The sequence below is a fragment of the Sarcophilus harrisii genome, chromosome 3 (genome assembly GCF_902635505.1).
Source record: "Sarcophilus harrisii chromosome 3, mSarHar1.11, whole genome shotgun sequence".
Taxonomy (NCBI): domain Eukaryota; kingdom Metazoa; phylum Chordata; class Mammalia; order Dasyuromorphia; family Dasyuridae; genus Sarcophilus; species Sarcophilus harrisii.
Genome location: NC_045428.1, coordinates 10,915,735 through 10,943,568, shown reverse-complemented (window position 1 = coordinate 10,943,568; position 27,834 = coordinate 10,915,735). Strand labels below are relative to the sequence as shown.

Genomic DNA, 27,834 nt, shown 5'->3' with positions numbered 1-27,834 from the left:
AGCAAGAAAACAAGCATTTATTAAGTGCTATGTTCCAAGCACTATGTCATGGGCTAGGGGTACAAATTAAGGCAAAAACATGATCCCTGCTCTCAGGGAGCTCACATTCTAATGAAAGAGATAATATATAATCACCATGGACACAATAAATGGGAGGCTCAGAGAGAAGACTCTCATTGTGTGACCTTTTCCAGAAAGTGGATTTTGAACCAAATCTTAAAGGAATCCAGGGAAGTCAGGAGACAGAGGTGAGGAGGGGGAACATTTCAGCCAGTGGGGAAAGCCAGGCAATGAATAAGTTGAGTGCTATGTTCAAGGAACTAAAGGAAGTCACTGGATCCTAGAAGGCATGGAAGGGAAGAAGATAGGGAAGGCCAGATTCTGAAGGGTTTTGGAAATCAGAGAATTTCATATTTAGTCATGGAAGTAACAGGGAGCCATTGGAGTTTTTGAGTAGGGAGTATGAGATGGTTAGTTAGAAGAATCATTTCAGGAGCCGAGTAGGGAATGGACTGGAGTGGGCAGAGATTTGGGACTGGGAAATGGTGAGAAGCTTCCTGCAATGCTCCAGGGAGAAGGTCTGCACTATGTGGTGGCTGCTTCTTCCAGATTGTCCCTTTGTCCCCTCTCCCATCCACCCATATTATATTTAATATGTATGCCATATTGCATATCCCTGGAATTAACATTTATTGACCACCTACTACTACACTGAATGTCTCAGAGTTATAGTAGAGTTTTAAGCTTTGATTTCCATCCCCATGATAAGTACTGAGTAAACAAAGGCAAAAAAGAAACAACTTGTTCTCAGGGGGCTTACTCTCCAGCAGGAAATACCATATGTATGCAAAGAAATAGAAAAGGATTTTGAAGGAGGGCAAGAACCTTCTCTCCCTTCCCTAGTACTGTACTCCTTCAATTTGTCAGCATTCCTTCACGTGCCTCTTCTCTACTGGCCAATTTCCTCATGGAGAAGGAAGAGTGATTTTGTCCACACTCATTCTTTTGACAATAACAAGAGATTACAACCTAAACAGCACATAGTTCCACCGGTCCACTCTTTAATTTCTTCTCATTAGACCAAGTGTTCCTCCTAACATGGTCATTCCCTCTAGTGATGGAGATTTGACTGCATTGTCTATGTTGTTCCCATCAGTTTGCTAGAGAGATGGGACCCAGTGTGTTGGAGAGGTAGGGCCCATGGTCAAGGCCATGGGCCACCTATCTCTTTCTCTCATCACAGGAACAACCCATTGTCTTTTTCCATCACTATGATGACATTCATATAGCCCTCTTCTTTCCTCATTCCTAGAGTATATGATGTTGCAGCCAGCTCTCCTCTACCATGTAACTTTCCATTACCCTATTGGAGATCTGCAATTTCATTTCTTCAGAGACAAGAGTTCCTTGACTCACATCTGTAACATTTCCACAGGTCTGTTGGTATTAAAAAGATAGGCGCGCATTTCAGAGAGACATAAGGTTAGTCGATCCGTGTTTCAGGGAACAGAGCTAAAACCCACTTGGAGTCAACAAACAAGTCAACCATCCATGGGACCTATCAGAGAAACAAGAACGTGCCCTCCTGAAGAAAGTGGAACCCCTTTGTCTTTGAAGGATGGCCCCAGAAGGCCAGCAGGGTCACCTTCTAATGAATTTGAAGATGATCCTCACTTGATTGATCATCATCTCCCGGAAGTGATCCCCCATCAGGAAATAGAAGAGAGGGTTGATCACACTGTTTAGAAATGCCAAGGGCCGGGTCATAATGTAGAATGACTTGATGATGATCTTTCCGCATCTGGTCGGCTCCCAGACCTCCAGGCGGGATGCTATCCTCACGTTTCGCATGATGTGGTAGGGGGTAAAGAGAACTGAAAATATCACCACTGCCATGATGACCAAGTTGAGAGGCTTCTCAAGGGGGAGAGAAGTGCTAAGTTGTCTGCTTCTCTCCTTCAGAAAAAGCACAATTTTCAGGTAAAAGAAGCACATGACAAAGAGTGGAATGAGGAACCCTAGGAAGGTCAGACACACGCTGTAGATAAGGTTCAGTTTGGGATCTCCAGAACTCGCATAATCATTACAGGTGGTGCTGTCGTTTGGGTCAAGGAAAAAGAGGATTGGTAGAAGCTCAAGGGTCACCCAGATCCAGATGGCCACAGAGATCAAGGCCGAAACTTCTTTCTTTTGTAAGAAATGTTCCCGGAAGGGATATTTCATCAGCAGGTACCGGTCAATACTGATAAATGTAAGGAAAAGGATGCTTGTGTATAAGTTGGCATGGAGCAAGTACCTGTTACTTATGCACAGGATATATGCCCCTTCCCCAATGGCATACTGTCTAACCAAAATGGGGAGTGTGCAGAGGAGGGTGAGGTCAGAAAGGGAAAGATTGAAGAGGTAAATATTGCCACTCTTCCAGTTTTTTAGGCAGAAAAGATAGCCCAAAACAACAGCCACGTTCCCAAGGATGCCAATGACAAACTCAATGGAATAGATGGTAGGAAGAAAGTATTTCTCTAGGGCATCCTCTATCCCCAGCCATTTGTTGCAAGTCTCGTTCTGATCCTGAGCAAGAGGAAGAAAAAAAAAATTAGGAATAATGAAATTTTCCCTTTATGAGACAAAAAACTTTGTGATAACAAAACCCTAATGTTTCTGTGATCAAGAAAGTCATTTAAACTCTACTCTTTACCCATAAAATGGGAAGGTTGAAGCAGCATGAGGTCACTTCCAGCTCTAAATCTATTAACCAATGTATATTTTTGGTCTAAACAACAGCCTCGGCCAAAACAAAACAAATTATAACAAATCACAACAGTTGATCCTGATTTTTAGGAAACAGTAGAATTACATCTCCATATGCTTATGAAAAACAAAGACAAATATTTTGGACAATTCTGTGCTAAACATTCACATGTCCTTCCCCAACATTCCTAGTTGTGTCAACCAACCTGGGCTCAAATCCCAGCTCTCCTTTTATTGCCTCCTTTTCCTTTCTATCAGTCTCCTCATCTTGTAGATGGTTGTTGTTCTTTGTTCTTCAAGAGGACCAAAATGACATCATTAACACAAACAGTCCCTTTGAACTTTTGAGGTAATTTCTCTAACTTTGTGCATTTCCTGAGCTAATTCAATTCTACTTTACTCATAGAGGACAGCACCTTTTCTGAGGCAGGCATGCCATGCTGGGCGGTCCTGTGTCCATGTCATGCAATCAGGTCTAAAGTTCTTAAGAGACCTTGAGAGTATTTGTGCTCATAAATACTTCTTTGTGCTTTTTTTGACCGCCTTGTGAGCACTTGCCCTGTGAGAGTTCTCCATAAAATAATCTTTTGGGCAAGCAACAATCAATGTGGCCTGCTCTCCTGTCCAAAAAAAAATCTATGATCTGTCATCTTCCAATCTATCATCACTAGCTTCACATAGCAACCTGAATTACTTGAGAAGTTATGACTTTGTAGTCTTGACTCAAGTGCTACCTTCCAACTGGCTCCAATCTATTTTTCCAGATTGATTTCAGATTAGTTCCAATCTGCATTCCATCAAAATTGGGCTACATAATTCTCTCCCATGCCTTTGCAAAGGCTGATCCCCACTCTTGAAATGGCGTCTGGTCTCACCTTGGCTTCTTGGAATGCCCAGATTTTTTCAAGAATCAATTTAAGAAAGAAGCACCTTCTATGTAGGAGACTTTTGATGATTCCCCCATTTAATTACTTTGTTATATATTTCTATATTTACTCACATTTCATAATGTACATTTCATATTTAGGCTTCCTTGATGTGTGATTCAGTAAGTCATAACATCTCTGTGACTCATTTTCTTCATTGAAAAATAAATATTCATAGTATCTACTTCATAAGGATGACAAAGACTGAATAAAATCACTCTCTCTATATATATAGTGCTTTAAGTTTTCCTAATTTTATGGTGCTATAAAAATGCTAGCTATTAGTACTGAATTCTTAAATAGCGACAAAGTCAACAATACATTTTTCATTTCAAAATTTATAAAAGTTTTCTGAGGCACCAGGGCAATGGGAAATTAAAAATAAAGAGGGACATTTTGTTTTCTGAAAAATATACAAGTGCAAACATTAAGCAAAATAAGTTGCATCTGATTTTAGTTAATCCTGAAGATTTCATAAAATAACAAATTCATTTGTCAAGTTTCGAAAAGCTGATTTCCATGGTTAGAGGAAAGTTCCTGGGAATTGCAGCATAGGAACTGCAGAAGCACCACTCACAGCTTCTTTATTCAGAGATTTTTTTGCATAATCAGTCAATAACAACCTGAAATCATTTAAAATTTATTTCATGTCCCCCAAAGAAGAGGAATTTTTCCTGAATCAACTTATATCAGTTACATATAATGACAAAACACTACTTGGGACCTAAAAATAGGGACAAGGAAAAGTCCAGCAATAATAGAACCAAGCTTTTTAAAAATGAAAGTTAGGAGCCCCCTTAGTCAGAGGTAAATGCAAAAGTTCAAGTCAGAGATCTATCCACTAGTGCTTTCAAGTTCAGCAGCACCAGCTTGGGCACAGTGGTTGAAAATGCATGCAATAGTAATAACTCATTTATACTCTTAGAATTGGACAATCCTTCACATATATTATCTTTAAAGCTTACAAAGTAGGTCCTACTGCTGTTATTATTCCCATCTTGTAGATGGGAAAATTGAGATTAAGACTGTTAAAGTGACTTTGCCCCAGGTCATAGAACTAATAAATGGTGGCACAAGAACTTGAACTCTAGAATTCTGGTTCTCAATATTGTGTTTTCCCCACTCTATCATACTGTGTTCCCTAGAAGCACCAAATCCAACATTTTATCTAATTTTTGTTTCAGGATTAATGTAAGTGATGAGGAAGAACAATACTAAAGAGTTCTAATAAGGCATGTTGACAGTGGTATTGACCTGTGAAAACACATTGACTTCAATAATATTGATTTAAAAAAACTATGGGAATTACGTGATAACTTGTATGAAACATCTTTAAAAACTTTTGAGACACCATACAAATGTGTTTGACTGTAATTCATGCTGCAGGGCTTTGGGGACCATTACTGGACTGCAAGAGTTGATGATGTGTAACTTGTGTTCATTTATTTTATAGAATCATCTATACCAATTTTATAATTTAAATGATGCTTAGATAATCCTAATAACCATATATTTGACAAACTATTAAAACATTTCAGTGATGTTTCTCTCCTTATCCCTTGGAGATAAAACAATTGAGTCAAAAACAAATCAAGATAACTTTTTGTTGTTAACACTTTAATCTATTTCATTGTTGCTTTGCTTTATCAGGTAGATGTTATGTAAATCACTAATCTATTAGTGAAGCAGACATTTTGAAAAACTGATAGCAGTAGAAGAATTCATGATTTAGAACCATTTGGACACTAGGAATAAAGGCAGTTAGCGTTTGGCATGGGGCATAGAGAAGAACTGAAACATATACTTTAAAAGCTTAAAACTATACTAAGACTTTTGAGCCATCCTATATACTTATACATGTATTCATCCACATATGCTACTGTATTTTATTAATTATTATTAAATTAATTAATTAATATTAAAGTTAATTGTTTATTATGTATATGCACACATATATCCAAATATTCAAGTGTGTGTGTTAACTCAAAAGTCTTAGAATGGTCTTAAGATTTAAAACCATAATAAGACTTTTGGGGCAGTCTATATCTATGGCAAGAGACTCAAAGACAAAAATAATGGTCCCATATACACCAAAATATTCATAGTAACTCTTTTTCAATAAGAGCAAACAAAACAAAACAAAAAAAGCTCAAATTCTAGAAATAAAGTAAGTGTCAATTAATTATAGAACAGCAGCAAAATAAATTATGATGTGGATGAAATAGAACATTACTAGACCTTTAGAAATGATCATTTTAAAGAATTCAGAAAAGCATGCAAAGACTTATAAAAACTATTATGGAGTAAAATAAGCAGGAAACGATGTCCATTATGTCAACCATTATACATGAATAGAGCCACAACCAAAACAGACTGAGTGTTATATAATGATAATGATTCAGCTTGGCCTTGGAAAAGAGACTGGAAAAAGGAATTTCCCTCCCTTATTTGGACAACTGAAATATTCCTGGTCTGGAGCACTAAACATACTATCCAACTGAACTGATATGGTCTATTTTTTTTTTTTTATTTCTTTTTTCTTTCGTTTTAAAAATTCTTTGTTGTTAGAGATGGTTCCTGAGGAGGAGGGAAGGGCAGAAAGAGGTGTTTGGAGATGGAGGAAAATAAAAGTGAGTAATATAAAGTTATTTTAAAGAGGCTCATTAAGAAATAAAAATGTGATTCATACTTTGATGGACTGGCTTTAAAATTAATTTCATTTATCAAAATGAGAAGTCATTACAAGTGAAGGCCTTTCAAAAACAGGAATCACATTTGTTTGTAATTTTGTACCTATACTAGTGCCTTCTCTCTCTTCCCTCCCTACATCCTTTCCACACAATCTGGTACCACCTCCCACTATACTCCTTATGAGAGCACCTCGTGCTCCATCCCTAGTGTTTTCTCCAATCTTGCTTAAATGAATGAGACAGAGAGGGAAGGCTGAGTCCTTGCCTGGAGGGATGATAGCAACAGGAAACGCCATAAAAAAACAGATGACTAAGGAACTCTCAGGCAGAACTAGGAAAGTTGGGGCAAGGGAACGTCCTAGGACTAGAGTTTTATCCCTGAACTTCACCTCAGGTTAAAGATGAAGGGAAGTCCAATGGAAAGACCAAAGCTTGAAGAGGTCACAAACTACCAATTGGCGCTCTCTTCTGGCATCTGTTCCCTGGCTCATAAATGCACTAGCAACTGATTTCCTTTCCTTTTATTCTAATAGATAGGAGATGGCAATGACAGAGAATCTTAAAGGGAATGATTGTAGGCTAAGTTAAGCTTCCTAGGACCCTCAGTATTGATCAATTAGGTATCAAAACAAATGGATGGTAACCATGATCTTTAGGATTGTTGTCTTTGCAAGTATTTTACAGGATCTCAAGATGCTTCCCAGGATTTTTCTCTATGTAATATCTACCCCCCCCACACACCCCTTTCCTAATAGAATCACAAAGTGTTTTCCATGAAGAACTGACATTTGTATTTCTATCTCTAGATACTCTTTAACATAGAATATTATATAGATAATAATATTGTAGAACACAGAATAGAAACAGTGACAAAATGACTACAGGTTAATTTACAAAATTTCTTAGGTTCTTCAAATAGTTACTGATAGAGGGGAGAATGACAATGAAAGTAGGATTCTGAGTCCTCTGAGCGATCTCTAAAACTATGCCTGAGGCTTCCAAAGTTTTATGTGAGATCACGCTCCCATAAAAGGATTAATCATTTTAAAAATATGAATTCTGTGAAAGAAGCCCACATCCATTCAGTTTGCTCCTCTGGCCATTTGCGCACATTCAATATCACATTTATGTTGTAATTTCCCACTGGTTTTGTTTGTTTGTTTTTTGCTATGAGTTGATAAGTTTTTCATTTTGTAAAAATGCATTTGCATCCATTTCAAATACATTTGAAATTTTAGTTGCAAAACTGAAATAACTAATTTAGGACTATCTCAGTGTATGATAACATTTTGCAGTAACAACAAAACCAATAATAATGATAATATAATAGTTGCTATTTATATAGCATTTTGAGGATTGCACAGTACTCTACTTATAGAATTTTTCTTAGAGCCCCGAGGCAAGTTTTTTCAAAACAAACCAAGGTGAATTACCTCTGCCGAAAATGACTTTAACTACTTCTATTTAATAAGATTTTCAATTATTAAAACGCTTTGAATGCTGGGGGGAAAGAAAAACCATTTAGATTTTGAGCATTTTGTATTTGTTGTGCAAATGACCTCCTATAGCAAAGAATTAAAATATTAATATTTTATGCCCTGATATAATATTTATTAGGTACTTGTATTTACAAATAATCATATGACTCCTTATACATATATTCATACGGCATCTTAGATTAAGTTTTCTAAAAACTAGTGTGGTTCAAACTCTTCAATATGTTTGGGGTTTTTTTCCCCAAAAAATATCTTCAGGTTTATTTTAATTATTAATGTTAAATAAAAATAACATGTTAAATGCAAACAACGATTCAATAGTTGTCTTAAAATATTTCCTTAATATATGTTGCTAGCCAATGGACAGAACAGCTACATGGATTCCTAGCAAACATAATATTGTTTGTCCTCTGTACTTTTCCTGCTAAATAACCATAGCTATTTCACTAACTCCATTTACTGATTTTAGTGCAATATTAAGCTCTTCTTGAAATACTGTCAGAGACCACTAACATGATCCATAAGTTGAACCAAGCCTTTGGCAATTTTGTTTTAAAGGAATATTGATTTTCAAAGAGATTAGTACTTTTGACATTAACCCATAAGACAGAAAACAACTTACAAGTTAGAGTTACATTCACACACACACACACACACACACACACACACACACACACACACACACTACTTCTGGAGTGAATTTGGACCAGCTGGTCATGGTTTAAGCATTATCCAAAACATTAATCACCCTCTTTTCCAGGGGGCCCACTAGTTGCTGGCCCAACATGACATGAACTGGATTCCGGAGAATGAGGAATATTGTAGCTTACCATTCTTTTGGCTGGGCAGGCACTCCTCAGCAGCCGGGCGATGAGTGATGCTTCTGGGTGGTGGGACTGCAGCTGTATTGCCTTATTTCATCTCATTTGCATATCATGCAATCATTCAAAGCACATTGAGGAGTTTATTTATCTGCCCTGCCAAAGCAGACCTATGTGCAGTTTCCTGTAAAGGGGAGGTGCAAGCCCATTAACTCTTTCATGAGGGAGGAAGAACAAACTGAAGATTTAGAAAACTCTGATGTTTAAATTCCCCCATGCACAATTAAGACATTAGCTGAGTGTTTCTTATTTTCACTCATAAGCTTTCAACCTGAGCTGGAATCAGAGCTAACTAATATTTTACAAAAATCATAATTTTTGTGCTAGGAGAGACCCTATGGGTCATCCTATCTATAGGATCACACTTGTAGCTAATTTGCTAGCATTTTACACATTGCTTTCAGGTTTACAGATAGCATCTCATTTTATCCCTGCAACAACCCTGAGAAATGTTATTAATCATTCTTTATTTCACAGTTCAGGAAACTGAGGTGAAGGAACTTCATCAAAATCATATAGCTAGTAAGTAGCTAAGGCTGAATTTAAACTCTGGTATTTCTGACTCCAGGCCTAGTGCTCTGTCCACTGTACCACCTAGCTGAATCACATATTTAGAGTTGGAAAGTCCAACTTCCTACCCCTCACCCCTTTTCACTTGTTGTTGAGTGAACTTTTTGTACCCCCACTGGGGCTTTTCTTGACAAAGATAATGGAGTAGTTGGCCATTTCCTTTGCTAGTTCATTTTACAAATGGGGAAACTGATACAAACAAGGTTAATAAATTTTCTTGACCCCAGGCTGGGCAATCTAGCCACTGCATCACCTAGCTATCCAGCTTCATTTTGCAGATTAGAAAACTAGAGGCCAGAGAGCCTAAATCATTTCTCTATAGTCATAAAGATAGTATATAAGAGGTAGGGTTGGAACCCAGGCCCTCTGACCCCAAATCTAGTTCTTTTCCCACTGTGTCCCACTCCATCTCTCTCTCTGTAGCAGGTAGAAAGTTAAAGGTATGGCAATGAGAAGTTGAATGATATACCCCTTATTACAAGAGCAAGATTCAGAAAAAAGACTTTGTACATGATTCTAGGGCTGAATCTCTAAACCGCCCTACAAGGCTGTATCTCTGCAACAAGTACTTTTATCCACAAGCTATAGAGCAATGAAGTCCTAAATGACAATCTTTCCCCTTGTTGGCACTCAAATTTAAAAACATGCAAAATAAATGCCTTAGATACCCAGGAGTGGAAGGGGAGGGGATAGACAATAACAGGATTTTAACAGGTCTGCCCTGGAATTACAGCAGGAGGCAAGCTGCTATTATTGTAGAGCAGGATTTCTTCATCCTTTTCTGTTTGCTTGGGATTTTTTGGGCAAACCTGGTCCATCCCCCCTGCTTAGAATCATGCTTTTAAAGGCATAAAATCAAACACTACATAGGAGTTCAAAGGAAACCAATTAGATTTGAAATTAAATTTGAAATATAAATATGTACATATCTATATTAATTATTAAATTTGAAATATAAATATATATTGCATATATAAATATATGAAATATATACAGAGAGAGATTTGTACATGTCTAGTCACCTATTCATTTATCTGTATCCATTTGTTCATTCATCTACCTATCTATAGATAGCTATATAGATATAGATATCAGTATCTCCATCCGTCCATTTATTCATCTCTATCTATTCAGCCATCCATCTATCCAAATATCTTTATATACATAGATATAAATATTTATGTAGATATATGTATACAAATATCTATTCATCTATCTCTAACCATATATTCATCTAGTTATCTCTGTCTATCCGTCTAAAGTTATTACTATCCTGGGTTAAGAACCTTTGGCTGTAGACCCACAATGCACACCTGCCTCATGTTGTTTGTGTCTATCAAAAGTAGACAAATATACTTCAGTGAACTCTGACCCTAACATATCTAGCAATTCATTACTTAAGTGCTTATTTGGGATTTAGGAGAAAAAAAAATCTAAAGTCAACATCCTTAGTATTTTTTCCCACAGAGACAAAGCCAGATCTGGTATTTAAAAGAAATGGCTCATTTGCTGTGCACTCATTTCTTTGTGGGACCAGAAAAGAAACACTGGATAATAAGATTTACTTTTTTTTTTGTCTTGTAGATCTACTCAAGCATTTTAAAATTTTGTTTCACAAATGTTTCCTTGTACCTAGTTTATGGAAGTAGAAGAAAGTTTTCATTTTTTTAGGGGGATTATGATGACATTTTATTTTTATTGTTATTTTTTTAAATTAAAGCTTTTTATTTTCAAAACATATGCAAGGATAATTAAGATTTACTTTCCAAAATGAAGAAACTGAATACCAATGCAAACTGAACAGTCCCTTCAAAGTTTCAACATTCATGGGCATGATCACAAGGATCATACTCAATGAAAAGAGGAGATTTATACCAGGGATGCAGAGTGGATCAGTATCAGGAAAACTCTACAGAATTGATGATATCAATAACAAAACCAACAAAAATCATGATTTTATCAATAAATACAAGAAGAGCTTTTTACAAAACAATTCCTATTTTAAAACACTAGAAAGCATAGGAATAAAAAGAGTCTCTTAAAGGCAATATCTATCTAAAAGATTAGAAAACATTATCTGTAATGGGGATAAATTTGAAGTCTTCTTAATAAGATCAGGAGTGAAGCAATAATGTCTATATCACCATCATTCAGTATTCTGCTAGAAACATTAGCTGCAGCAAAAAACAACAAAAAACAAATATAAAAATAAATAACAACAACAACAAAAAAAAAACAGAAGAAATCAAAGGAAAAACATAAGCACTGAGGAAATAAAATTTGCAAATATGGTATACTTAGAGTACCCTGAAGTATCAAATAAAAAATTAGTTGAAACAATTAACATTAGTGAATTTGCAGGATATAAAATAAAGTCACATAAATCAACATTTCTATATACTACCAACAAACCCAGCAGGAAAAAAAAATACAAAGATAAATGACATTTAAAATGTCTGTAGATAATATAATACTTCCAAGTCTACCTGCTAAGACAAACACAGGGACTATATGAACACAATTAGAAAACAGTCCACACAAATCAAATCTTAACAATTAAAGAACTATTAATTGCTCATAAATAGGCTGAGCCAATATAATTATAAAAATTTCTGCCTAATTTAATTTGCTTATTTAATGTTATACCAAAGAAACTACCAAAGAATTATTTTATAAAGCTAGAAAAAAATAAAATGCATCTGGAAGGACAAAAGGCCAAGATTATCAAGGAAATCAGTGGGAAAAAATAAAAGAAGGAAGACTAGCAGTATCAGATTTCAAACAAATTCATAAAAAACAATCTGGTACTTGATAAAATATAGAGTGGTTAATCAGTAGAAGAGATTAGGTGCATAATATGGAAATAAATGACCAAAATACTGTAGTATTTGATATAGAGTTTATGACAAAATAAGAGATAAAGAGGATCATAGGAAGCATAACAGATAATTTTGATTACATTAAATTTAAAAGAATTTGCACAAATCAAATCAATGCAACCAAATTTAGGAGGAAAATAAGAAATTTAGGAGATTTTTTTTTAATTTCTCAGATTAAGGTTTCATTCCTCAAATACAAAAGAAAATGAGCCAGATTCCTAAAATAAGAGTCATTCCCCAAATGACAAGCAGGTCAAACGGTATGAAGAGGTAGTTTTCAGAAGAAATCAAAACCCTCAATATGGAAAAATGCTGTAAATCACTATTAGAGAAATGCAAATTAAAACAATGTTGAAGTACCATCTTGTACCTATCAGATTGACTAATTTGTAAGAAAAGGAAAATTATAAAAGCTGGAGGGACTAGGGAAAACGGGGACATGCTAATGCACTATTAAGGCAGCTAGATGGTACTGAAGAAACAACCTGTCCTGGACAGGTCAAATCTACTCTCAGACACTACTTAACCGTGTGCCTCTGAATAAGTTATTTAATCCTATTTGCCTCAATTTTCTCATCTGTAAAATGAGTTGGAAAAAGAAATGACAAAGAACTCTAGGATTTTTGCCAAGATAATCCCAAATGAGATCATAGAGTAGCACATGACTTAACAGTAACAATATTTTGGGGCAGCTCCATGATACATTAGATCAAGTGTTGAAATGGGGGGAAAACTTCCTGCATTCAAATCTGGTCTCAGACACTTACTAGCTGTGTGACCCTTTGTACTTCACTTCTTTTTGCCTCAGTTTCCTCATTCAGCTGGATAAGGAACAGCAAACCATTTCAATAACTTCAAGAAAATCCCTAAAGGAAACGTGAAGAGTCAGACATGACTGCAACAAGAGGCTATTAATCCCATTTTTTAGTTTAGGAAACAGGATGATAGGTTAAATGTTTGGCCCAAAGACAATAAGTATATGAGTTTGGATTTGTACTCGTGCCTTTCTGACTGTAGGCTTTGCATTCTATCTACTGCACTACTTACTCCATTAACGTGTCTTTCAAAGACATATTTTGATACCAAACTGAGACATCTTATAAAAACTTTACTAGTTAGAAGAAAAAAATTCCTATGTAAGTCAATGGGAAAGATCTGGTCTGAGAATATTTTAAAAATTCCCTTTAGGAGGGAGGGGAGATATTTAATTTATATCTAAGGTTGCTCAAATGATAGAAAAAAAAATTCAGGCTTAGTTTAAGGACAGCATCTACACATTTCTGGAATTCTGTGACCATTTCCAGGACCAGATTAGTGTTTCCCAGAACAAAACATGTCTTTGGAAATAAAGAGTGACATCTGAAAAATAAGAGTCTAACCAGAAGAATGTTTGAGGAATTTTCAAGGTCCCTAGACGAGGGAAATTATGTAAAAAGTTCTTGGAGTTTGTTTTTGTTCTGTCACCAAGAAACGGCTACTTCGAAGCAACTTCTGTTGTGTCAGGAAGAACTCTTAAGGTACAATTCTCCATTCTGATCCATGTGACTATTGGCAGCCTCAGTTTCCCTTTCTTTCAAATGGAAATAACATTTGTTTTTGTCATTGTCATGAAATATATCAAACCTAGACTCAAATAGCAGGGTCACCTGATATTCATCTCGTTTCCAAATTTCTCTTCATCTCTTGTCTTATCTTCTCAAAATATCCTAAGGTTGTAAAGCACCTTAGGAAGTAGATTAAATGGAAATAGGATGTGGTCCATTTTGCAAATAAGGAAAATGAAGTTTTGACCACTAATGTGCTTGTGTGTGACTATAGCTGATATGGATCTGAGACAAATATTTTTTTTTTATTTTAGAACCTATCTTTTTTATTATTATTATTAAATAACTTTTTATTGACAGAACCCATGCCAGGGTAATTTTTTACAACATTATCCCTTGCACTCACTTCTGTTCCGATTTTTCCCCTCCCTCCCTCCACCCTCTCCCCCAGATGGCAAGCAGTCCTATACATGTTAAATAGATTACAGTAGATCTTGGATACAATATATGTGTGCAGAACCGAACAGTTTTGAGACAAATATTTAAATTTAGTTTCCCTTACTTCAAATCTAGTGTTCAATACACTTTGGCATACTGCGTCACATTTATCCTAGCTTATCTTGCCCCTTTTTTTTTGCGGGGGCGGGGGGGAGAGAACCACTATAATACTGGTGATTCTTGAGAGCATCTTAATTTTTAAGCATCTACCCCACTCCAAAATTCAGTAACTCTAATGCAGTTCCACATTTTGCCTCAGAAATTGCCAATGTCTTCCGCCACTCCCGTTACCATTGTCTTCAACTACATTCTGATGGGGTGATATTGTAAGATAAAAGTCTACACTATAGTTACCTTTTCCTTCTCAAGTTATATGTTCCCTTGAAAAACAGGGCCATTTTGGTCTTGTTCATTGCTTTCTTTTCTAAGTGCATTGAGTAGAGTCTCTCAGGATTCACCCATGGGTGTAGGCCGAACTGGGCTGATTTCCCACTTGCAGCAAGGATTAACCCAAGAAGGGCTAATGTGTCGATATTTGTTATGAAGATGTATTGGATGTCCCAGGAGTTATTATTAATTATTAGGCATGCTATGGCTAGCACGAATCCAATGTCTCCAATTCGGTTGTATAGGACAGCTTGAAGGGCAGCGGTGTTTGCGTCAGTCTGTCCGAATCATCATCCGATGAGCATAAATGATATGATACCGACACCTTCCCATCCCATGAACAGTTGGAAATAGGAGGAATCCAGGAAGCAGAATCCAGGCTGGGTTCTACAGCTAGCATAGCATTGATGTCCAAAGAAATATGTAGTTATCTTTGGACTGATCTTTCTCATCTTTGGGCCTCTAGACCAATGGAAGAATTCATCTGGAAATCATGTCATGTAAGAACATGAACTTAATGGGATCATTGATATGTACAAGCTGACCAAAGTTTTAAGCCTGATCTTCCTAAGAGATCAGTGTGGTACAGGAAGGATTATGCCCCTGGGGTGTCAGAAAAAATGTTTTTATGCTGGTTCTTGCTATAGATGAGAAGTAAATACTCCTTTGTAAAAGCTAATTGATGTCAAATGTTAAATAGAACTGGGGTACTGTTACTGACCCCCTAAAAATGGGGGAGAACAATCTTAATCTAATAATAAAGAATCATTTCACAAATCTCTCAGGATATCTCAGAACTTTGTGAAAAGATATAGCTGGTAAATGTACATGATAGATACATGTAGCATTCCTGTTTTTATAAAAACTATTTTATATTGATCTTTGCAATTTTTGACAAATTTCATAAAGTCCCATGTTTTTAGGACTTGTTCTTATAGATTTTTTTTTTCTGGTGGTTTAAACCATTAACCGTAGTAACCTCTCTCTTATGTAAAACTCTTTGAGTAATCTTAAGAAATTCTGCAAGAGGCAAACATTTCCAGTAAAATGTAGATATATGTGGCAACTCTCCATGTTGGAGAATAAAAGAAGAAAGTCCATATGGAAGTGCATGAACCCTAGCAAGGAATATAGAGGCAATACAAGTCAGAGACACCTAGCTGTCTTTGAATAATAAGATTTACAAACAGAGAATGGTTGCAAGCATTGATGTGTTAAAGACCAAATAAGGGTAATGAGGCACATTCAAATAGAATATTGAGTGGCAAAAGCTTTTTATAGACCATGAAAAATAGCAATGTATTTGACATGTACTCATCTAGAATTTCTCAGCCTTTCACAAGCTCAGCAAAAACATAATGAAAACATAAGGTCTTAAATTCACTAGTCATTTCCCTTACCAGTAGCCACTCTTGAACTAAGTGATTTTCCTTTGGCTTTGCAATACAAGAACTTTGATCATAATCTACCCCGCCCCCTTTTCTCTTGCATTTAATGAATAGTTCAAGAAAAAAACCAAATTATTCATTTGCCTTTCCTTCCCCCTCTCTACCTTGTTAAAGTTCTCAAAAAAAACTATTTAAGAATGGGTTTTGAGCTCCTTGAAGAAAGTACACTCATCACATTGAAATGATTGTTAATCTGATGGTAATCCCTGTCTTATAGGAATGGGGATGGTCATCCCTCTTTTCAATAAATAACTGGCTTTTCCATTTTCTCTATGATAAAATTCAAAGCAGAGTTCATAATTAACAGATTATCTTAGTATGAACCTGAGCAAAACCAAATGTTTAAAAAAAAAAAAAGATTACTTCTAAGTAATTTTGATAAGGACATGTTCAATAACCTTTTTTTCCTAATTACACTCAACTACATCCACTTTAAGGGCAGGGAATGATATCTTTTTGTTTTCATTTTTGTTTTTTGTTGTTTTGTTCATTTTGTAGTCTTTCACATAAGAGGCACTTGAATGCTTAATGATTTGATTTCATTTAGTAATTAAAACAAGTATTAAACACTCCCTTGTGCTAGACCTAGAAAATACAAAAATATGTGACATAGGCCCTGCTCTCCAGAAACTTCTGCATGGCCTAGATTTGTCTTATAAAGTCCTTTGAAATTCAATTTGAAAAAAAAAAATCAATTAAACAAGCATCTCTTGAGTGGATGCTACATTTCAGACAGGATGCTAGGTACTGAAAATAAGGTTTTTTTGGTTTTAATTTCCAGTCTCAAAGAACTTCTGTTTTACTGGGAAAGACAAGTAGAGGCTAGTTCTTCAAAATAATCCAGCATAGAAGATAAATATTCCTTCAGTTCATCCCCTTTGCAAAGGCCATTCCCTATCCTAGAAGGATCTCTCCTTTGGAGTTCTATGAAGCCTTATCTTCCTTGAAGTTCACAGTGGGTCCCTCCTCATTGGTACAGCCAGAGACCTACTGGTGATCTCATCTCTCTTCCATAATTGCTTGTACTTACATTTTTGGTTCATGCTTTATGAGTCAGTGGAAAGTACAACATCATCTCCTTTAAGGACTATTTCATTTTCTTTTGCTCCAATGACAAGAATAGATGCCTTAAAATTTTTTGTCGAAGTGCATGTGTAATAAATATACATATAGATGTATATATATATATATGCATATTTATGTGCATATGTGTATGTGTTTGTGTTTATGTACATGCACATACACTTTAAAAAAATGAACTTTTAGGACTAACAAATCAACAAATGTCTCGTGAAAAATGAAAACATTCTATGATGCTTTCAATAATAGCAAATTAATTTTATACAGCACCTGAAGTTTTGCAATGCACTTTATCTCATTTGATTCTTACCACAATCAAATGAGGCTGGCATTATTATTACCCCCATTTTAGAGATGAGGAAACTAAAGTTGTTAAGTGAATTGCTTAGGATCCAATGGAATATTTGAATTTAGACCCATCCTGACTCCAAGACTAGTAATTTAGTCACTGCCCCAGCTAGAGACATTATTATCTATGATAATTCATTTCTCTCTAATCTTGATCAGATTAAAAATAAAAGAATCAATAGATTGTAGAAATACTGTGCTCCATGTTACATATGTGGAAGGGAAAGAGTGAGCTTCATTGAGCATTCCTGGATAGATTTCTGTTGAATTGACTTTTAACTATTGTCTGAAAGCTACTCAATTAAACAGCAATAAAAAATAATGAAATATGATCAGTATAGGACTACTCAAGTGAAAGAAGAAAGGATCCTGGTTTTAACAGTATGTGGTTAATAGTGGCCATGAAAATGACTTGGACAGACAAAGCCTGAGGTCATCAAATGAGCCTCTGGGTTAGAGCTATCTTTCCTGGAAACTTAAAAACAAAAACCACATCCACATAAATATACTATGGGGCTTTGTAATATAAACCAGAATATTGTGTGTTCCTTGCGTGCTAGGCAGTATTAAAAACTTTCTAGAAGTCAAAGTTTCTTCCTAAAGCAAACCCCATATTTTAAATTTCATTCTTCTTGGATTGTAGGCTAGGATCTCAATATCCCACACCAAACTCCCCTTATCTATTAGGTACGCAGAGCTTACCAACCTGAAGGGGCTTCTATATAGGGAGTTCTTTCATATCCAATATATGTTTCTTAAAGGAGCATCTTTTTACTCCTTCCTTTTGGGGGAAGGTCCTCCACTTGAGCCATAAATCATTCCCTGGAACGTCTGAGTCGGGGAAATAATAAACTAAAAAGTAGATAAATGGAGAGCCTAAACCTGGTCATTAGAGGATTTCTTCAGACTTAACTCTGGTTCAAAAAAAAAAAGTGATTAGAAGGAACATATCCTTATCTTTCCCTCCTCACCTTTCTCTAGTTTAGCTAAATGGTGAAAAACCCATACAGTCCATTTATATACAGCTATATCTATAGCTAGATACATATGTAGATATACCTCTATATACACACATGTATCAATATATATGTACATATCTAAGACAAATACTGCAGATGGACAATGAACTGGCCCAGTGTTTTTCATTAATCCTGAATTTTTCTCTGCAGCGAAGTCTTACTTTAAGGAATATTAATGGTTTTCTAGTGATGATAGTTGACTTAAGTGACATGGAAGACCATAGTTTCAATAGAACTAAAGTTATAGATCACCCAACAAGGGCAATAGGGAGATTGATTCTAGACATAAGTGGGGTGCAAAATATTACCTGCTATCAACAGAAATTAATCTTTTTGAAAAGAAGGCTGACCAGGCTAATCATATTCATGTAGAAAGTGAAGGATAATAGATATTCCCTCTACCATTTTATGTTCCAATGGCATCTTCACAACATCAAAAGAACTATAGGAAAGTTCCCAGAACTTGGACAAGCCCACCTTGATCTAATTTTTATGAAGGACATTGTGAAGAGTTACACAAGATTAGATGAGTAGATGGCTAACTTCATACACTAAGGGAGTAACAAGATGCTTTAATGGCACAAAGCAGGAATAACAAAGTCCCCTTAAATGATAATGCCCTCCCACTGTCCCTTTACCTCCAGGAAATTTATCACAGAACTTCTATTTGGGAGGCAGAAATGAGTGACTATTATTGGGACTAGAAGAGCTCCATCTGGGATATTGACAGAATTATGCTCAGTCTCCTGGTAACTCTTTGCCAAAAGGAAGAAATTGCATCCTATTTCTCTCTCTCCTCCTACTCACAATTTTCCTTTGTTGACATATAGTGGATACCCATGATTGATAGGCAACTAACCAACTATTAGCATCTGCACCATGGTGACTCTCAAATATACTTCAGAGATTGTAGAGGTCAACTAGTCCAATTCATAGTAAGTTTGAAAAAAAAATATTCTTTCTACAATGCATCAAACAAGAGGCCAACTATTATGTGTCAAAAGCAAATCTTATAATGGATCCTCTTAAAAAACAAAAACATGTTTTATTGGTACTTTTTTCTTCATCACCTATTACTTCCCAATGATCTTCTTCCTCATAATTCTTCCTTCCCTTTAAAAAGAAAAAACAGACAGGCCTCCATCTTCAACCTCATCTCCCTTTATACAGAACACCTTTCAATCTCTTGCTTCCCAAGACAAATAATTATCGGGGTATATAAAAAGAAAACCAAATTGAGTCAGAGGATTTGGGTCTGACTACTTACTACTTGGGCAAGTCATTCATCTTAATGGAGATATTTTCTTAGCTGTGAAATGAAGAGATTGGCTTAAGGGTCCCCAAGGCTCTTTCCAGATTTAACTCTAGGATTCCGTAATAATTTTCGGTCATGTTGAGTTGTGAAACAGCATAACTTTCAGTTTCTTAATGGAGCAGCAAGCTCTATCCAAGGTATCCATTAATACTTGGTTAGAATAATGTTTACATTTTCATGTACAACTGTTTTTACAAGTTTCCCACAAACCAGAGGTCAAGTTTTTTGGTGAGAAAATCCCAGGAGTTTTAATCATTTTCAAATTCTGCTATGTTCTAATTGATTATATTCTAATTAAGCTTTTGAAATGGATTTTTTTTTAAATTTCCACTTAGACTTCATCTTTCTAAGTTTTTTTTCTTTTTTTGAAAAGATAATTATAATTCCACAACTGGCAGCACTGAGGACAGGACAGAACAGGTTTCATAATCAAGAAGACTTGGATTCAAGTTCCCTTCCCCTCCTACCATGAATTGGTTTCATGATCCTGAACAAGTCATCTAATGTACCCAGCTTCCTCTCTGTGGAAAAATAACGGCAGCTGGCATTTCTAAGTGTTTTAGAGGTTGTAAAGGACTTCATATAGATTCACAAGAGATCCCTGTTAGTAAAGTATTATTGTTATCCCCATATACAGATGAGGAAACTGAGGCACATAACCTTGTGAGAAAAATATTATTATTCCCATATACAGATGAAGAAACAGACCCAGAGATGTAAGATAATTTATCTAAGGTGACATTGTTAGTATTTGAGGCAGGATTTGAACTCAGTTTTTCCTGACACCAAATCCTTAAAACCTATTTGCTATACTGTGAAGGTCTGAGTTGATAAAGGAAATGCACCAAGAGCTACCTGTACCAACAAAATCATGGATCCATTTAAAAAAACAAAAGCATGTCATTGTCTGTTGCTTCATTCTATAATTGTAACCATGTTTTATTATTACCATCAGGATGTCCAGATTGTGCTCATAACTTTGAGCTATTAACCTTGTTTCTCAATAGTCAGAATTTTCAGTGTTTTATAAGTACTTAAAATATTTTCATTTCCTTGGCGGATCTGGGGCTTTGTGGTTTTGTTTTAAACAGCGAGATCCTGGCTCCATCATTCCCGCGTCCTCATCTTCTCCATCTGCGTTCCTGAGCCTTGAAGCTTGTAACCCATCCAACTCCCCCAGCTCCTAACCCTCTTCTCGCTCCCTGACCTTTATGATTCCCTCATTCCTCTCCAACCCGACTTCCAAAAGAGGCAAAGGCCGTGAGTATTCCGAGAACCAGATGCTCCCAGAAGTACAAAGACTTTCTGTCTGCTGGCTTAGTTTATCTGACAAAGGACTCAGAATAAGTATTCAGGTTTTTATGGGGCACTTATTGCATTTCTGCTAAGGGTTCTTACTTCATCAAGTCCCATCAGTGAAGGCATTTTCCCACCAGATAACGATCTCAATCACCCCATGCTTTCTTGTCCCTTGCAATATAGATCTGTGTGTTTACATTATGGCCCCATTATGGTGGGGCCCTTCACATCATTCGGCTAGAAGTGAGATATCAAGGGAGACTCAAGCAGCCCATTTACTTTCTCTCAGTCTTGATACATAATTGACCTGTCCCCAAATGCTCATCTCTGGAGACATCTTGTACTTTGCTTCTAGACTTTGGTATATTGCTGGTTACTTATTTATTCCTCCTTTGTGTGGTTTCATTACTATGAAATTACCTTTTGATTTTTCTGATACTGGGTACTGTTATTCATAGCTCTATAGCATCTCCAGTACAATATTGGGATCAAAGAGACAGGCTCAAGTACTTAAATATTCTCCTTCTATTGGGCCAGAGCCAAGATGGCAGAGTAAAAACAGGAACTTGCCCAATCACTCCCCCAAATGGTTCTAAATTTCTTTAAATGACTAAAGGAAATTTTAGAGCATCAGAACACCTAAAAAGATGGAGTAGAACATTTTCCAGCTGGAGGCAATTTAGGTCAGCAGAAAAGGTCTATGACACAAGAATGGGAGTCCAGCATGTAGTCCCCATGCAGGCTGTACCAGCACAGCCCCAGTCCTGGACCCGGATCAGTCCTTAGCTAGACCTCTGAATCAGGGACAGTATTGTTGGCTTCCAGACCTCTCAGCTCAGAGACACCCAAGAGGACTTGGAAGGTAATCCCAGAGCAGGCCAGCACAGCCCCAGCCCAGACTCCAGCATCAGGGAGACAGGACCTCTGAATCATCAGTAGTGTTGGAGGCTTCTAGACATCACTGCCAGAAATGCCAGGGAGTTCTTGGGGTCAGCAGGCAGGGTCTCTAGTGGTGGGTAGTAGTCTGGTATGTAGCCCCGGCACAAGCCAGCCTCTGCCCCAATTCCCCGGGGCCTGAAAGTCAGCAAAACAGAACTCTTGATTTAGCACAATATTTACAGCTCCAGGGCAGAAAGGGGCTTGTGGTCAGATTCCTAGAAGGATTTCTGAAAACAACTGCACAAAACCCCAAAGCTTGGGACAGTGCATCCTCCACTCTGGAAATAGAGCCCTACTTTAACAAAAAATTAAGTAGAGTAATAGGCTGGGGAAATGGAGGAGGGTGGGGAGGAGTTTCTAACCAGTGAAAGTTATTATGGTGACAAGGAAGATCAAAACACACTTAGATTATAACAAAGTTCCTACATCCAAAGCCTCCAAGAAAAATAAGAATTGGGCTTTTGAAAATCATGTAAAAGATAGAGGGGAAAAATAGGAAACTAATTAACTAATTGAGAGAGGTACAAAAGGAAAGGCCACAAGAAGGCACAGATAGAGATCTGGACCTAGAGCAGGGTTGGAGAAACTTTTTTCCTTCCAAGGGCTATTTGCCTAGTTATGACATGATTCTTGGGAGTACAAAACTGGCAATTTAAAAAGATCAAGCAATGGGAGATTGTTGTACCTAGCTTTCATCTCTCTTGTTGTCTTGGCAGGGCCAGACAAAATGATATTGCTGACCTCTCCACCCCTGGCCAGTAGTCAGGAAGATCTGAGTTCAATCTGTCCTCAGATACTTGCTAGTTGTGTGACGTTACAAATCAACCTGTTTACCTCAGTTTCCTCAACTGTAAAATGGGGATAATGACAGCATTTTCGTGCCTCCCAGAGTTATTATGAAGATCAAATGACAAAAAAGCATCTATTAGTGCTAGACACATATTAGGCACGTAATTGTTTTTTTCCTTCTTCCTCAGCAGGGGGACTACTAAGACAAAAAGCAGGTTCTACGCTCAAAAGATTCACATCCTTCGAGGAGTACAATTATGTACCCAGAGCAACGAGTATAAATTCTACAATTACCTTAGGTTCCTGTCATTTGGATCATCCATTTATTTTTCTTTCCTTCCCAGTCTGAAGATCATTCTCCCTGGTAGATAAAAGATATAAAATCAGAGTTGAGTACTTCTACCTTCAGTCACTTGATCTCATTGTCCCATCTACTCCAAGCGCTCTTCTATGACCTTTCTCTAGCTCCTCAACCACAAGGCTACAGGTCATTTTTTTTATTGTTGACTTCCGTTGTAAACCCCAAATTGCTCTTGATTTTCAGCATTTCTGATCGCTTTCTGATAGGATCGTGCTAAGGTTTCTCTTCATATCCAGTTATTTGTCCATATTTCCATCTTCCATACACCGCTTTATTTTTTAAAATCTTAGATAAGGAGTTCCCTGTGCAGCCATATCAATCCCTCTAAGCCTTTGCTTCCTCCTCACAATCATGTGTGCTTCTGTTGTCTACTCTTAAGTTTGAGGTTCTCCCATCTGTAGAGAGGGAAGCTGGGTGGTACATTGGAGAGAGACTCACCTTCCCAAGTTTCCTCAGATGCTTATCTGCGTGACCTGGAAAAGTCATTTAACCCTATTTGCTTTGGTTCCTCATCCATATAATGAATTGGAGAAGCAAATGGCAAATCTTAATATCTCTGCCAAGAAAACCCCAAATGAGATCATGAAGAGTTGGTCACAATTGAAAGGATTTAACATCCCCAGTGAACCAAGTTCCTCTGTTGATATTTGGATTCTGGGACTTGGATTTCTTGAGCCTTTAGCATGTGCCGTGATGAAGCACAGGAGATTTGGCAGATTAGGACTCTGATTTCTCCCTCATATCTGTCATTAATTCTCAGTTGGCACAGTCACTGCCTTCCAACTTCTGCCAAAATTTTGTTCTGATAACTAGAACTTCTGATTGCTTCTGAATAACAGCCTCTTATATCTTCTCTTTTTTTTCCTTTCTTTTGCTGAGGCAATAGAGCTAAGTGACTTGTCCAGGGTCACGCAGCTAGGAAGTATTAAAGTATCTGTGCCAGATTTGAACTAGGGTCTTCCTGACTTCAGGGCTGGTGCTCTATCCACTGTGCTATCTAGCTGCCCCATCTTCTTTTCTTAAAAATGAAATGCTAAGTTCTCTTCTTGAAGCTGAAAGAATACTTTCTTGTGTTTGTTTTCTTACCTGTAAAATGGGTTCATACATGCTTCATACATAATAACAGGCCCATATCTTAAAAGCAGGAGACCCTAATGAGCAGGAAGTTGACCTCGGAGGCAGAAAAACAAGATTCAAATTTGGCTTCTGCTGTGAAATCCTGAGAAGGTCACTTTTCCTCAATCCTCTAAGCAACCTCTGAATGTGACAGATTGCCAGGCAATTGCTGATCTGGATTGACAGAAGAAGCTTGTTGATTGGAAAGTGTTTTTATACCAATGAAATCATAGGACTTGGCTAAGCAAAATCTCTGATACTTTTTCACCAGTTGTGGAAAAAAATAAATCAGGGAAATGGACTATTTCTCCATGACTAGAAATAAGGACTACAACTAATTTAAATGAATAATGTATTCATTTAAACCCAGGAGCCAAGTCAGGGTATCTGTGTTTATGATGGGAGTAGTGTATGTTTTTCTGCCATTGGAGCATCACTTAAAGAAACGGGTATATTTATCTTGAGGAAGATAAGAAAGACTGGGGAGAAGGGAACATAGGAGTTGTGTTTAAGCATTGGAAGAGGTTAAGATCATGGCTTAATCTTGATCCATTTGGCAAAACTAGAAGCAAATGAAAACTAACAAATTTATGCTTGTTGTCAGGGGGAAAACAAGCTTTCTAACAATGAGAGCGATGGAGTGGACTTTTTCTTATATTTTAGATGGAGTTCCTTGACAGTATAGATTGTTGAATTCCTTGCTTTCCTATTCCAATTTCCCAGCACAAAAGGTGCTTAACAAATGTTCCTTGATTGAATGCTCAATAAGGATGTCTAAGACCATCTTAACCAGCTCATGACCCTATCATGCTCTGACCCTAAAAGGAAAAGGAGTATATGAGGGAACAGAGTTTGCTGGAACTGTCCCATAATTTGCAAGTCTAATTTCATCTTCAACCCAGATCTGTAGGCTGAAGTTAAGCAATCACATATGGACTCCGTGGTTCCAGGAAGGTAGGAGCAACTGTTGCTTTTAATCTTATGTACAAAGATAGCAGGGAGAGAAGTATTTGCTTTCTGTCTCTTTGGGTGAGGAGTCTTGTAGGGAAATATGACTCAATCAGTCCTTCTGTTTGCCTTTGACCTCTTGGTCAATTTCTCCTTTTCTACAGAATTGTTCAAGCTATTTTCCCAACTGTAATAAAAGATAATCTATTCATACGAAATATGACTATTTTTTGGAGATGGGGGAGGAAAGCATCTAAAATTATCTGAAAATATAACCATGCTTTAAAGTACAGGGGAAAGGGAGAAAAAAAATTGCAATGAGTTATTTCTCCACCAACATCAGTTACAATTCTGCATATTCTTGAGTATATTTTAAAATATTTCACCTAATAAGAAGAAAATTAATTTCAGGGAGGGGGGAAGGGGGGAAACTTCATTTTGAAATAAAATAAGTAATCTAGTTCATACAATGTCAGAGGTAGTTTAATTAATTAACTAAGGTCCAGTAAAGTTTAATGATATTTCCAAGTTCTAATGAGTAGAGGAGAGGGAATTACAAATGTTCACTTAGACAACTATAATTCAAAACATTTTTAAAAGAACATAATTATATCATATATTATCTAATATCTCTCATCATATATTATCTAATAAAGATATTTTACTCAAAATGGTATATAAAATAGACAGTACTAGAGAGCAATTGTACATTGCTTAGCTTAGTAATTCATTAATTATCACTGGCATCCAGCAATCCTCAATTAAAGTAGATTAGAAATCATCAATTTCCAGGTGTCAAGGGACGCAAATGAATGGCTCTCACAAGGCACTGATTAATGCAGAGGTTCTTAATCATTAGCTGTCTGAGCAAAATAATTGTTAGGACATGTATACTTATATTGTATTTAATTTATACTTTAACATATTTAACATGTATTGGTCAACCTGCCATCTGGGGGAGGGGATGGGGGGAAGGAGGGGAAAAATTGGAACAAAAGATTTGGCAATTGTCAATGCTGTAAAATTACCCATGCATATGACTTGTAAATAAAAAGCTATAATAAAAAATAAATAAATAATCATTAGCTGTCTGATGAAGACTGTTGAACCTTTTTAGAATACTGCTTTTAAATGCATAAAATAAAATATATAGGATTGCAAAGGAAGCCAAAATGCAATTATCACAAGATTTTCCCCCCACCCAAGTTCAGATCCCAGATTAAGAATCTCTGTATTAATAGAGAGATATCCTTTACAAAAGATACATTTTTTAGTTAACACTCCCCAGTGCCTCTAAAGTGATCTAATCAGAATAGGAAAAAAGCAACAGTAAAAGAAAACAAAAAAATCTTTGCCTGTAGCTTTAAATTTACCCCTTTTACTCACCAAATTTCTTGCTCTTCAAATCTTTGCCTTCTTAATCTCTAGTGTCAGGCTGCTATCTGAAATAAAGATTAGCCGGGGGGGGGGGGGGGGGGAATTAATTTTCAAAACGCTTTTTCTTATGTAAGTGGATTAAACTTTCCTTTGCTGAATAATTCTTCACAAATCCATAAGTGAATCCTGGGATTCCCCTTTAACCCCTTATGTTTTTAAGTAGCTAAATTAGAAGGACTGTTGCCAAATAATTTGTTTCAGGTAAAATAAATTCTCCACCAAGTCCATCTGAACTTCTCCCAAACTCCAAAAACCTCCCAGTCTTCTAAGGGAACTCCAGTGGAGGGAGATCCCCTTTCTAACTTTCCTCTATTCCCCAAACTAACCAATTCACTCCAGTTTAACCAATGTTCTCCAGTGTTCTCTGATCCCCAATGTTCTCCTGTGGTCCTTTTGACCACTTCCTCTGCATTTGTCCCAGGTTATCTGAAATTGACTTCTTTTTCCTCATTCACAAGCACTTTCCTCACCCACTTCAGTAAAGTGAGAACCACCCATATGATTCACCACTTGGCAAATCCCATCTCTCATAAACAATCTTCAGAAAAGTAAACTCTGGAAAGGTTATCTTTTCATCAACTGATTTTACACTTTAAGATAAAAGTAGACCCTTAGATATCAAGGTAAAAGGCAACTCAGAGTCCAACCCTTTGATTTTTTTCAGCCAAGGAAACTCAGACATGTTCAGTAACTCACCTGAAGTGGTTCAGGGGTGAGATTCAAATCCAAATCTTCTTCAGCCCAATCCCAAACTCTTTCCACTGGATCACAATATTTTCAGTGAGATGCTTTCCTTATCACAAGTCCCCAGGAAGGAACTTCACAATCTGCCCCCTTCCTGTATTTACACAGCCTTCTTGCACATTATTCCCATCTCACACTCTACGATCCAGCCACATTTTCTGACTCACTAATCTTCACCCAGAATATTCCATCTCTCATCGCCATTCCTTTTATTATACTTGAAAATTATTTATCAGAGATACAATGGTCTAAGATTGATAAATTTATTAGCTAGACCAGCAGTAACCAAGAAATTGAGTCGATGACCAAAGATCCCTGAATGACAGCTGACAGGATCTTTCAAACCTATAAGAGTCCTTTTGATTGGAC

General features: G+C 36.7%; 1 protein-coding gene across 4 annotated transcripts; it reads right to left on the bottom strand.

Moving 5' to 3' along the window:
- On the bottom strand, positions 1-27,537 carry SUCNR1 (succinate receptor 1). Of its 4 annotated transcripts, none has more exons than XM_023501436.2 (6): positions 27,418-27,537; positions 26,671-26,726; positions 24,307-24,510; positions 23,154-23,220; positions 8,694-8,868; positions 1-2,571 (listed from the first exon to the last, which is right to left on the bottom strand). In XM_023501436.2, the coding sequence occupies exons 5-6, from the start codon at positions 8,694-8,696 to the stop codon at positions 1,642-1,644; spliced, it is 933 nt and encodes a 310-aa protein (XP_023357204.1). In that variant the 5' UTR covers positions 8,697-8,868; positions 23,154-23,220; positions 24,307-24,510; positions 26,671-26,726; positions 27,418-27,537; the 3' UTR covers positions 1-1,641. The 4 variants fall into 4 exon arrangements, with proteins under 4 accessions (XP_023357204.1, XP_023357203.1, XP_023357205.1 ...); XM_023501435.2 differs by lacking the exon at positions 27,418-27,537 and adding an exon at positions 27,048-27,164; XM_023501437.2 differs by lacking the exon at positions 24,307-24,510.
- Between the last annotated feature and the right edge of the window lie 297 nt (positions 27,538-27,834).